Source organism: Triturus cristatus, chromosome 11 (genome assembly GCF_964204655.1).
Source record: "Triturus cristatus chromosome 11, aTriCri1.1, whole genome shotgun sequence".
Taxonomy (NCBI): domain Eukaryota; kingdom Metazoa; phylum Chordata; class Amphibia; order Caudata; family Salamandridae; genus Triturus; species Triturus cristatus.
This window is the reverse complement of record NC_140594.1, coordinates 21,025,152-21,037,348: the sequence shown is the minus strand read 5'-3', so window position 1 is coordinate 21,037,348 and position 12,197 is coordinate 21,025,152. Positions and strand designations below refer to the sequence as shown.

The 12,197-nt window shown below is 46.9% G+C and overlaps 1 protein-coding gene across 2 annotated transcripts in view; it reads left to right on the top strand.

Moving 5' to 3' along the window:
* SLC15A4 (solute carrier family 15 member 4) overlaps positions 1–12,197 on the top strand; it is a 327,049-nt gene that overhangs the window by 239,301 nt on the left and 75,551 nt on the right. Inside the window, exons 6-7 of one of the 2 annotated variants that reach the window (XM_085632759.1) lie at positions 313–468; positions 11,753–11,818. In XM_085632759.1, the coding sequence (XP_085488885.1) occupies positions 313–468; positions 11,753–11,781 (185 nt within the window). In that variant the 3' untranslated portion in view covers positions 11,782–11,818. The remainder of the gene's footprint in view (positions 1–312; positions 469–11,752; positions 11,819–12,197) is intronic. The other variant, XM_085632757.1, reaches the window with a different exon arrangement.

Sequence of the window (12,197 nt, the reverse complement as noted above, 5' to 3'; positions counted from 1 at the left end):
CCTACTGCGGTAAACATTCTACCACAGCACCCACCCTCACCCCCCATATCCTTCCAAGCTTCATGTACGCTGCTCCACTGCTTGCCATCTCCTCTGTGTGTATATATCCCACTGCATGCATACACGGAATGCACACGATCTTGTTTTTTTCTCTGTCCCTCCATTCATGGACTGTGCTCCTTTGCTTCTCATTCTGTCTGTGCTTTGTAAATAATTCTACATACCTGTTCAGGAATACTGTCGAAGCGGAATCATATTGTGTCAGAGTTTTGTGCCATATATGTCACCTTGGTACCTTCTCTCTCCCATTAGGAATCCTGGAAAGCAAAAGACTCGACATCGTTAAAGTGGATCCACTGAACCAGACCATTGGAAATGCGACTTATTTTGCTGCTAATTTGTCCATCTGGTGGCAGATTCCCCAGTATGTCCTGATCGGCTTCAGTGAGGTGTTTGCAAGTATAGCAGGTAAGGCTTTTGTTTACTTCACCCGCTGTGCTGTGCACCGTATTTGTTTCCTCGCCAACCCGGCCCAGCGCCATCTGTGGCCCAGTGACCCTTCATAATTTTCAATCCTTGGGCATCGATGGGGCTGGGTTCTTTACCAGTGGAGAGCCTTTGGGCCCGGCTTTGCCCGTTGCCATCTGTGGCCCAGTCTCCATCATTGGTGGACATTGATGGGGCTGGGTTCTTTACCAGTAGAGAGCCTCCAGACCCAGCTTTGTCCAGTGCCATCTGTGACCCAGTGTCCTGTCTCCATCATTGGTGGGCGTCGATGGGGCTGGATTCTTTACCAGTGGAGAGCCTTTGGGCCCGGCTTTGCCAAGTGCCATCTGTGACCCAGTGTCGCGTCACCATTATCGGTGGAGCGAGGTGCTTTACCAGTGGAGAACCTTCTGACCCAGCTTTGTCCAGTGCCATGTGTGATTCGGTGTCCCGTCTTCATCATTTACCATCGGTGGGCGTCGATGGGGCTGGGTTCTTAACCAGTGGAGAGCCTTCTGAACCAGCTTTGCCCAGTGCCATCTGTGACCGAGTGCCCAGTCTCCATTATCGGTGGGCATCGATGGGGCTGGGTTCATTACCAGTGGAGAGCCTCCAGACCCTGCTTTGCCCAGTGCCATCTGTGACCCAGTACCCAGTCTCCATCATCGGTGGGCATTGATGGGGCTGGGTTCATTACCAGTGGAGAGCCTCCAGACCCTGTTTTGCCCAGTGCCATCTGTGGCCCAGTCTCCATCATCGGTGGGCATCCATGGGGCTGTGTTTTTTACCTCTGGAGAGCTTCCAGACCCGGCTCTTCCTAGTACCATCTGTTGCCCGGTGTCCCGTCTCTATCATCGGTGGGCATCGCTCGGCTAGAGAGCCTTCGGTCTCTGATTTGCCCATTGCAGCCTGTGGGCCGGTGACTGACGTCATTTGTGCCATCTCTGGAGTCAGTAACTGCAGCAGGAAGTGCAAAGGGGCCAGTCATGTGGAACTATGAGAGCCCACACACAGTGTGGGAGCCGGTAGGCACAGAAAACTTGGATTTTCTATCCATAAGTGATTTGTAAATGGGTAGAGCGTTTATGTCTGTGATGAGCCCTGGAGAGCGGTGTGGGCAGCACTGAGCTGTTCGTAGGTTCCTCAGAGTGGAAGTGGCCGGATGGACACCCTCATCCCACCGGAACTGAAAGTAGGAAGTTCATTTCCCTGCGCTTCAATGAATACGTAAATGGTGTATGAGTATGAGTAATCAAATGCATGGCTCGTGAACCTTGTCCTAAAATAAATGGTGGCAGATGCAGAGCACGGACGAGTTGGACATCTCCATGAAATGCGAGGACAAGTCTTGAAGCTGTAAAGTCCTTCAGATAAGTTATCAGGTGAGGGGGCATTTGAGACCCAGTCCAGCCTCGTGTTTGCTGAACCCGTACCCTGGTGACATGGTTCTGTGCTGTGATGCTCACTACAGAAGCATGGGGGCGTCTGTATTTTACGGAGTGGAGCGTTTTACTCTCTCATCCATGCACATGAAGATGTAGGCGCGCCCTCGGAGATGGCCTCCGTGCAGCATCTTTCGAGCACCTACATTGGCCACTGGAAGTGACTGCCTTCAGCTCGCCATTTCCTAGAACTACCAATGCGACCCTCAGAAGAGATGCAACGTCCTGCAGAGTACCCGGAGAGCTTCTGTGCTCCACGGCTGCTGGTGGCACATGCCAGTCTCCCAGACGTGAGGGGGCATCGTCTGAAATGTGGGCATCTTGTGGGAGAAGCAGTGAGTCTGCCTAGGACCTGGGGGACTGACTGCCTGCTGACAGGAAGGAGGGAGCTCCTAGTCCCGCGGGAGCCTCTGCTTCAGCCCCACCTGTGGGGCTGCCCTGAACGAGCTCCGGCGACCATTGATTGATTGTAACCCAGCGCAGTGTTTGCTTCACTAGTTGCAGTGCCCACTCCTCTTCACAGCAGGCATCTAACTTGTGCACTGTATCTCTGTACCTCATTAGTGTAACCCAATAGTGTCAACGACTCTGCACCTCAGGCATCTAACTTGTGCACAGGGTCTCCGCACCTCACTAGTGTAACCCCAGCAGTGTCCACCCCACTATTTTCAGTGTCCATGCCTGTGCACCGCACTAGTCTAACACGTATGTGTAGTCTTTGTGCCCCACTACTGTAACCCCTGCCCAGTGTTCACTCCACTTGTGCAACCCCAGCAGTGTTCAGTTCACTAGTGTAACCCCTGCCCAGTGTTCACTCCACTAGTGGCAGTGTCCACGACTCTGCACCGCAGTCATCTAACTTGTGCACAGGGCCTCCGCACCTCACTAGTGTAACCCTAGCAGTGTCCACCTCACTAGTGTCAGTGTCCATGTCTCTGCACCGTACTAGTCTAACTCGTGCGTGTGGTCTTGTGCCCCACTAGTGTAACCCCTGCCCAGTGTTCACTCCACTTGTGCAACCCCACCAGTGTTCAGTTCACTAGTTTAACCCCTGCCCAGTGTTCACTCCACTAGTGGCAGTGTCCACGACTCTGCACCGCAGTCATCTAACTTGTGCACAGGGTCTGCGCACCTCACTAGTGTAGCCCTAGCAGTGTCCACCTCACTAGTGTCAGTGTCCATGCCTCTGCACCACACTAGTCTAACTCGTGCGTGTGGTCTTTGTGCCCCACTATTGTAACCCCTGTCCAGTGTTCACTCCACTTGTGCAACCCCACCAGTGTTCAGTAAACTAGTGTAACCCCACCAGTGTTCTGCTCACTTCTAGTGTAACCCCACCAGTGTTCAGTTCACTTCTAGCGTAACCCCACCAGTGTTCAGTTCACTTCTAGTGTAACCCCACCAGTGTTCTCTTCTGTTCTCTTCACTAGTGTAACCCCATCAGTGTTCTCTTCACTAGTGTAACCCCATCAGTGTTCACTTCACTAGTGTAACCCCATCAGTGTTCACTTCACTAGTGTAACCCCACCAGTATTCAGTTCACTAGTATAACCCCACCAATGTTCTCTTCACTAGTGTAACCCCACCAGTATTCAGTTCACTTCACTAGTGTAACCCCATCAGTGTTCAGTTCACTTCACTAGTGTATCCCCATCAGTGTTCACTTCACTAGTGTAACCCCACCAGTGTTCTCTTCACTAGTGTAACTCCACCAGTGTTCACTAGTGTAACCCCACCAGTGTTCAGTTCATTATTGTAACCCCACCAATGTTCAGTTCACTTCACTAGTGTAACCCCACCAGTGTTCACTTCACTAGTGTAACCCCACCAGTGTTCACTTCACTAGTGTATCCCCACCAGTGTTCACTTCACTAGTGTAACCCCACCAGATTTCACTTCACTAGTGTAACTCCACCAGTGTTCACTTCACTAGTGTAACCCCACCAGTGTTCAGTTCACTACTGTAACCCCACCAGTATTCACTTCACTAGTGTATCCCCATCAGTGTTCACTTCACTAGTGTAACCCCACCAGTGTTCAGTTCACCAGTGTAATCCCACCAGTGTTCAGTTCAGTTCACTAGTTTAACCCCACCAGTGTTCACTTCACTAGTGTAACCCTTCCAGTGTTCTCTTCACTAGTATAACCCAACCAGTGTTCTTTTCACTAGTGTAACCTCACCAGTGTTCAGTTCTCTATTGTAACCCCACCAGTGTTCACTTCACTAGTGTAACCCCACCAGTGTTCACTTCACTAGTGTAACCCCACCAGTGTTCACTTCACTAGTGTAACCCCACCAGTGTTCACTTCACTAGTGTAACCCCACCAGTGTTCAGTTCAATATTGTAACCCCACCAGTGTTCAGTTCATTATTGTAACCCCACCAGTGTTCACTTCACTTCACTAGTGTAACCCCACCAGTGTTCACTTCACTTCACTAGTGTAACCCCACCAGCGTTCACTTCACTAGTGTATCCCCATCAGCGTTCACTTCACTAGTGTATCCCCAGCACTGTTCACTTCACTAGTTTAACCCCACCAGTGTTCACGTCACTAGCGTAACCCTACTAGTGTTGTCTTCACTAGTGTAATCCAACCAGTGTTCTCTTTACTAGTGTAACCCCACCAGTGTTCAGTTCACTTCACTATTGTAACCCCACCAGTGTTCAGTTCACTACTGTAACCCCACCAGTGTTCACTTCACTAGTGTAACCCCACCAGTGTTCAGTTCACTACACTAGTGTAACCCCACCAGCGTTCACTTCACTACTGTATCCCCATCAGCGTTCACTTCACTAGTGTATCCCCATCACTGTTCACTTCACTAGTTTAACCCCACCAGTGTTCACGTCACTAGCGTAACCCCACCATTGTTCACTTCACTAGTGTAACCCCACCAGTGTTCACTTCACTAGTGTAACCCCACCAGTGTTCACTTCACTAGTGTAACCCCACCAGTGTTCAGTCCTCTATTGTAACCCCACCAGTGTTCAGTTCACTTCACTAGTGTAACCCCACCAGTGTTCAGTTCACTTCACTAGTGTATCCCCATCAGTGTTGTCTTCACTAGTGTACCCCCACCAGTGTTGTCTTCAGTAGTGTAACCCCACCAGTGTTCACTTCACTAGTGTAACCCTTCCAGTGTTCTCTTCACTAGTATAACCCAACCAGTGTTCTTTTCACTAGTGTAACCTCACCAGTGTTCAGTTCTCTATTGTAACCCCACCAGTGTTCACTTCACTAGTGTAACCCCACCAGTGTTCACTTCACTAGTGTAACCCCACCAGTGTTCACTTCACTAGTGTAACCCCACCAGTGTTCACTTCACTAGTGTAACCCCACCAGTGTTCAGTTCAATATTGTAACCCCACCAGTGTTCAGTTCATTATTGTAACCCCACCAGTGTTCACTTCACTTCACTAGTGTAACCCCACCAGTGTTCACTTCACTAGTGTAACCCCACCAGCGTTCACTTCACTAGTGTATCCCCATCAGCGTTCACTTCACTAGTGTATCCCCAGCACTGTTCACTTCACTAGTTTAACCCCACCAGTGTTCACGTCACTAGCGTAACCCTACTAGTGTTGTCTTCACTAGTGTAATCCAACCAGTGTTCTCTTTACTAGTGTAACCCCACCAGTGTTCAGTTCACTTCACTATTGTAACCCCACCAGTGTTCAGTTCACTACTGTAACCCCACCAGTGTTCACTTCACTAGTGTAACCCCACCAGTGTTCAGTTCACTACACTAGTGTAACCCCACCAGCGTTCACTTCACTACTGTATCCCCATCAGCGTTCACTTCACTAGTGTATCCCCATCACTGTTCACTTCACTAGTTTAACCCCACCAGTGTTCACGTCACTAGCGTAACCCCACCATTGTTCACTTCACTAGTGTAACCCCACCAGTGTTCACTTCACTAGTGTAACCCCACCAGTGTTCACTTCACTAGTGTAACCCCACCAGTGTTCAGTCCTCTATTGTAACCCCACCAGTGTTCAGTTCACTTCACTAGTGTAACCCCACCAGTGTTCAGTTCACTTCACTAGTGTATCCCCATCAGTGTTGTCTTCACTAGTGTACCCCCACCAGTGTTGTCTTCAGTAGTGTAACCCTACCAGTGTTCTCTTCACTAGTGTAACTTCATCAGTGTTCAGTTCTCTATTGTAACCCCACCAGTGTTCACTTCACTAGTGTAACCTCACCAGTGTTCAGTTCACTAGTGTAACCCCACCAGTGTTCACTACATTAGTGTAACCCTACCAGTATTATCTTCACTAGTATAACCCCACCAGTGTTCACTTCACTAGTGTAACCCCACCAGTGTTCACTTCAATAGTGTAACCCCACCAGTGTTCACTTCACTAGTGTAACCCCACCAGTGTTCTATTCACTAGTGTAACCCCACCAGTGTTCAGTTCACTAGTGTAACCCCACCAGTGTTCAGTTCACTAGTGTAACCTCACCAGTGTTCAGTTCTCTATTGTAACCCCGAGTGTTCATGCCTCTACGCTTCTCTATCCCAGATGCCCTACCTTGTCAAATATAATTCACGAGCTGACGGTATTAATGCCCTTTTGACTATGCGTGTGTCTGTGGGGGTCTTGATTGCACTGACTGCGTGTGTTCCCTCGCTCACAAATGGTGCCAGCACAGAAATAACAGTGAAGGGTGACACACAGGCGTCACTGACCTCTTCCTCTCATTGCCATGTTTGCCTGTTTTTTAAAAGCCAGTACGGAAGTGTAAGGGACATGCCTTTCCCAGTCATCTCAGGTACTGTAGGTAATCTACAAAGGAGGCAGCTGTTTCCAGGTACTTGCGATGAAGACAGTGGTAGGTTATTTTTAATATTTGATATTTTACAACTTCTGTCCACAGAACAGTTTGTTTTCAGAGGAGCAAAGGAGGTGTTCTAACATTGGATGTGTGTGAGCCTGTGCCGGTTCTAATGAGACCAGAGTGATGGCCACAGAAATATCTGGAAGTGGGGGTGAACTGTGCTCCCTTGAGAAGTGGCTGATGCTGTGTTCGGGGTGCACAGGGTGTCCTCAGAGCTCAGTCATCCCTGTCCCAGTGTCCCCCGCAGAGAGCCCCACCTGGCGTTGGATGCTAAGGCTGTTCTGGCACAGGTGCCCAGAGCATTCCTTGCCTGCCAACCCGTGCTGTGTGGACGAGCTCTTGGAAGCCACAGCTGGAGAGCAGAGGGGCCACCAAGTGGTACAGAGTGTTTGTGCCACCAGAGCGCAGTGTGCCAGAGAGCAGGCAGAATTGGCTTCACGCCCCTGTAAGTGCACATGATGGATGGAGTCTGTCTTCACAAAGCTGTTTTCAGGCTAAGTTAGGAAGGAGTCTGTCTTCACAAAGCTCTTTTCAGGCTAAGTTAGGAAGGAGTCTGTCTTCACAAAGCTCTTTTCAGGCCTAATTAGGAAGGAGTCTGTCTTCACCAAAGCTCTTTTCAGGCTGAGTTAGGAAGGAGTCTGTCTTCACAAAGCTCTTTTCAGGCTAAGTTAGGAAGGAGTCTGTCTTCATCAAAGCTCTTTTAAGGCTGAGTTAGGAAGGAGTCGGTCTTCACCAAAGCTCTTTTCAGGCTAAGTTAGGATGAGTCTGTCTTAATCAAAGCTCTTTTCAGGCTAAGTTAGGAAGGAGTCTGTCTTCACCAGAGCTCTTTTCATGCTAAGTTAGGAAGGAGTCTGTCTTCACCAGAGCTCTTTTCAGGCTAAGTTAGGAAGGAGTCTGTCTTCACCAGAGCTCTTTTCAATGCTAAGTTAGGAAGGAGTCTGTCTTCACCAAAGCTCTTTTCAGGCTAAGTTAGGAAGGAGTCTGTTTTCACCAAAGCTCTTTTCAGGCTAAGTTAGGAAGGAGTCTGTCTTCACCAGAGCTCTTTTCATGCTAAGTTAGGAAGGAGTCTGTCTTCACCAAAGCTCTTTTCAGGCTAAGTTAGGAAGGAGTCTGTCTTCACCAAAGCTCTTTTCAGGCTAAGTTAGGAAGGAGTCTGTCTTCACCAGAGGTCTTTTCATGCTAAGTTAGGAAGGAGTCTGTCTTCACCAAAGCTCTTTTCAGGCAAAGTTAGGATTATTGAGGATAAAACCCTTATTAATGCTAAGGAGGCCCTAGAAAGGTTGGAGAGAACTATCCGTGAATTTGATATCTACACTCAGGCAACTAAATTGGATATGGTAGCAAGGGACATTAAATTTTATGATAAGAAAAAGACCTATCCATACTTACAGGAGGGCTATTACACAAGAGAACAACAGGGTACCTACTCGAGTAGAGGCAGGAGTGGCTACACGAGATACACTACATTCTCAGGGTCATCATTAGGGAGTGGTTCCGATAGCGACACTGAGCGCCCTGGCCCTAGTACAGCCGCACCAACCACAGGTCATACATTTACTGACCAACTAGTAGAGGACTCATGGTGGGGTCAACGAGGCCGGGGACGCCCCTGGGGCAGACCCAGGGGGACCAGAGGCCCGATGTGGAATCAAGGCAGAGGGAGACCAAACAAACAGATACACTTCCAACAAGAGACACATGGGGACATACAAATGCGCCGTCAACATTACAGATGGTAATTTATGCGCCTTTAAACCCAGTAGTAAATCTATCGGACTACACACTAAAACCTAATGAACAAGGGATCCTGGAAAAAGGCCTGTCTTTTGTCCCGACTGCCATGCCCAATATTTTCAATCTGAAGGTAGAACTTCACCAGTTATTCAGGAAAATCAGGCTGAAACATCATTTTCTAAAAATTCCCTTTCACCCGACTTTCTCAGGGAGTGGATTAAGACCACCCTCCAAGTTTAATCCTCCTACGCACTTATTACCTCATAAATTGGTGGCTTTTGAACAGGTGGTACTGAGAGATGTGGATAAGATTTTGGCTAATCGACAGTATGTGAAATACAATATAAGTAAGTGGGAACGGGAAGGTTTGGAATCTTTAAAAGCCAACAAAAGTATAGTAATAAAACCAGCGGATGAGGGTGGTGCGATTGTGGTACAAAGTGTTGCGGACTATAAGAAAGAAATTCTAGCACAGTTATCTATTAGAGGTAATTATGAAAAGCTGAGGAAGGACCCCACTCAAGAAATCAGTAACATGATAAAGCGGGTCACCCATGAGGCTCTTGAATCAGGTTTACTGAGTAAACTGGAATATGAGTGTCTCAATAATAAATACCCTAGGACGCCTACGATCTATACCCTCCCCAAAATACACAAACGTATGGAGGACCCACCAGGCAGACCTATAATCTCAGGTTGTGTCTCCACCTTGGAACCACTTTGCAAGTACATTGACGTGTTTCTGAAACCCATTGCCGAAAGTACCCCCACGTATCTAAAAGACACTATGCAGACGATTCAATTAGTGGATGAGCGTCCCTATGACCCTAGTACTAACATGTTGGCAACTATGGATATAACGTCATTATATACTAATATCCCACAAGCAACTGCTCTCACATGCATTGAGTCAGTACTAAATAAACGGCCCACACCACATAGGGTTCCCACTGAATTTATCATTGAACTTTTACGGATTGCCATGACCAGAAACTATTTTACTTTCTTGGGGGAATACTATGTACAAACTAAAGGCGTGGCTATGGGGGCGAGCTTCGCCCCAAATTTAGCAATCATATTCATGAATGAATATGAACAACGATTTGTTCTAAACCAGTGTAATCCATATGGAGACTGCATTGAGCTGTGGCAACGTTATATTGATGACGTCTTAATGATTTGGAAGGGTAATGAGGAACAACTTATATCTTTTCATCAGTGGCTTAATACCTGTTCTACTGACATTCAGTTCACCATTGATTCCAGTACAGATACTATCAGTCTTCTGGATATCAAAATAAATGCTCAGTCAGGTAAACTATATACGAGTTTGTATAGGAAAAGCAGTGAGCGTAATACTCTCCTGAGATGCACAAGCCACCACCCTCGGAATCTAAGGGACAATTTGCCTTTTGGCCAATTTTTGAGGATACGGAGGAATTGCTCCAGAAAGGAGAATTATTTTGAGGAGTCAGCAGGTCTCCTAGCTAGATTAAGTGAACGAGGCTACCCCATCAGCCTGTTGAAGAAAGCACGTAAACGTGCGTGGCATAACCATAGGGAGTTTTTACTAGCTCCTAATGCTAAAACTAATTCCAAGGAAGAACGTCTAGTCTGTGTAATCACTTTTAATACCAAGAGCAACGCTATTAAAAAGATCATTAATCAGCATTGGCATATGGTATCTGATGAACTAGGGAATATACCAACCCCATTACATGCATTTAAGAAAGGTAAGAACATCAGGGACTCTGTGGTCAAATCTCTACTACACACACTTAGGATTCCTGGGCAGACCACTCTATGGGGGCTCCCAGCGATTAAGGGCCATCATAAATGTGGCTCATGTAAAGCCTGTTCCATGTCTAAAGAAATGACTGATTTCACACACAATGGCCGAACATATACATTATACGAACACAGTAACTGCAACATTAGCGGCGTTATTTACGCAATCGCCTGCCCTTGTGGTTTTATATATGTTGGACAAACCATTCAGAGAGTTAAATGCCGTATTTTGCAGCACGTTAGCCGTATACGATGTAAGGTACAAGGTGCCCCACTGGTTGAACACTTCATTATGTTTGACCATGCACCAGACAGTCTCAAATGGTGGGTCATTGAAAAGGTCATACCGAACCCAAGAGGGGGTGACTTCAGCATTGTGTTGAACAAACGTGAGTGTAAATGGATACATGCCTTGAACACAGTGGCCCGGGGGCTAAATGAATTTGAGGAAATTAGTAGACAGGTGTCTGTACTCACTAATACTTGATTGAGGTAGTGATCCTATTCATACACCAGGGATCTGGCTGTGTGTTTGTAAATAGCCAGTGGGTCCCCACATAGTTCGCTAGGGATCTAGTGTAGGAATGCAATTGCTCAATTACATGTATACCTCTGAGTATGTTTTGTAATAATACAGTAATTAATCTGTTTGTCAATGTTGTCCGTTATGTTTTCAAATGGAAATTGTATGTTTTGTAATAATATAGTGACTATCAGTTTGTCGATGCTGTCTGTTATGTTTTTTAATGGAGCTTGCTTAATTATTTTGAGGATGTTTTTTAAAATTTACTACGTCTCTCTTTTTTGCAATGTTTGGTCCTGTTGATGTGTTTTCTGATTCTGTATAATCTATCTTTGAAAGTTTCGTATCTAAACCGGGAGAGTCTTTCCTTCCTTTCCCTTCCATACCGGCAACGTAATACATCACGTTTGAAGTCGATTACCGACTTAATACGCCCGCGCGTCGACCGCCTTCCATTAGGCAGCCTCACGGAGACGGTCGCTGAAGCGCGAGCCTGGTTGTTCCCCCGGTATCCCTAAGTTATATGCAACGCTTGTGAGTACTCTGCCCCTGTCTACGGACATGTCCTTAAGCGCCTCATCCCGCTTTTGTAAAGTATACCAAACGTTAGTTAACTCTCGTTTGTATTTGGGTTGAATTATAGGACATATTTAATTTTCCGGTTGCAATACTTGACGCTTACCACGCATTCTTCGAGATCAGTTACACTGGGGTTTTTTTTACAATTAATTAAATCGCGTGCATTACCCCTCCTTTTGTTTTTGTTAGTTTTGAAGGTTTTGCCTCCTGTTTAGCGGAGGTTTTGGGCTCATTAACTCCTAGTTTTGGCCAGGCCGTTGAGATGTGGAATAATTTACTAATTTTGGTATATAATTTTGTTGATGGGGGAGATGTTTTAGTTTTGAATTGAACCAGTTCTATTTGATATCCACAGTTGGCTTGGAACTGCAGCAATTAATTTGACGCCACGGGGGCATATCCATTGGAAATTATCTTTAAGGTAAATATTCCCTCAATTAATGAGAACATCCAATCGAACTGCCATGTACAATTACTATAAGTACTATTTCTTCCCCCTTAAGATAACGCTGGAGAAGCGCATCCACGTCTGTCGGATTCTCTAACAGGAACCACGGACCCCAGTCTTTACCTTTTTAAATAGCGGTTGAGACTACGCTTTATACACATACAAATCTAGGTTTTTAATTCTAGTGCATCGACCTAACTTATGGTCCCTGACCCCCCTTTTTAGGTTGCCCCGCCCAGTCCTGATGAAGATCCGCATGGCCGAGGAATTAATCGCCCTTTTGGCCTCAAGTCGGATCGAAACGTCGACGCCCTTTTAATCCTGCCTTGACCCTGAGCCCGAATCCCACGTG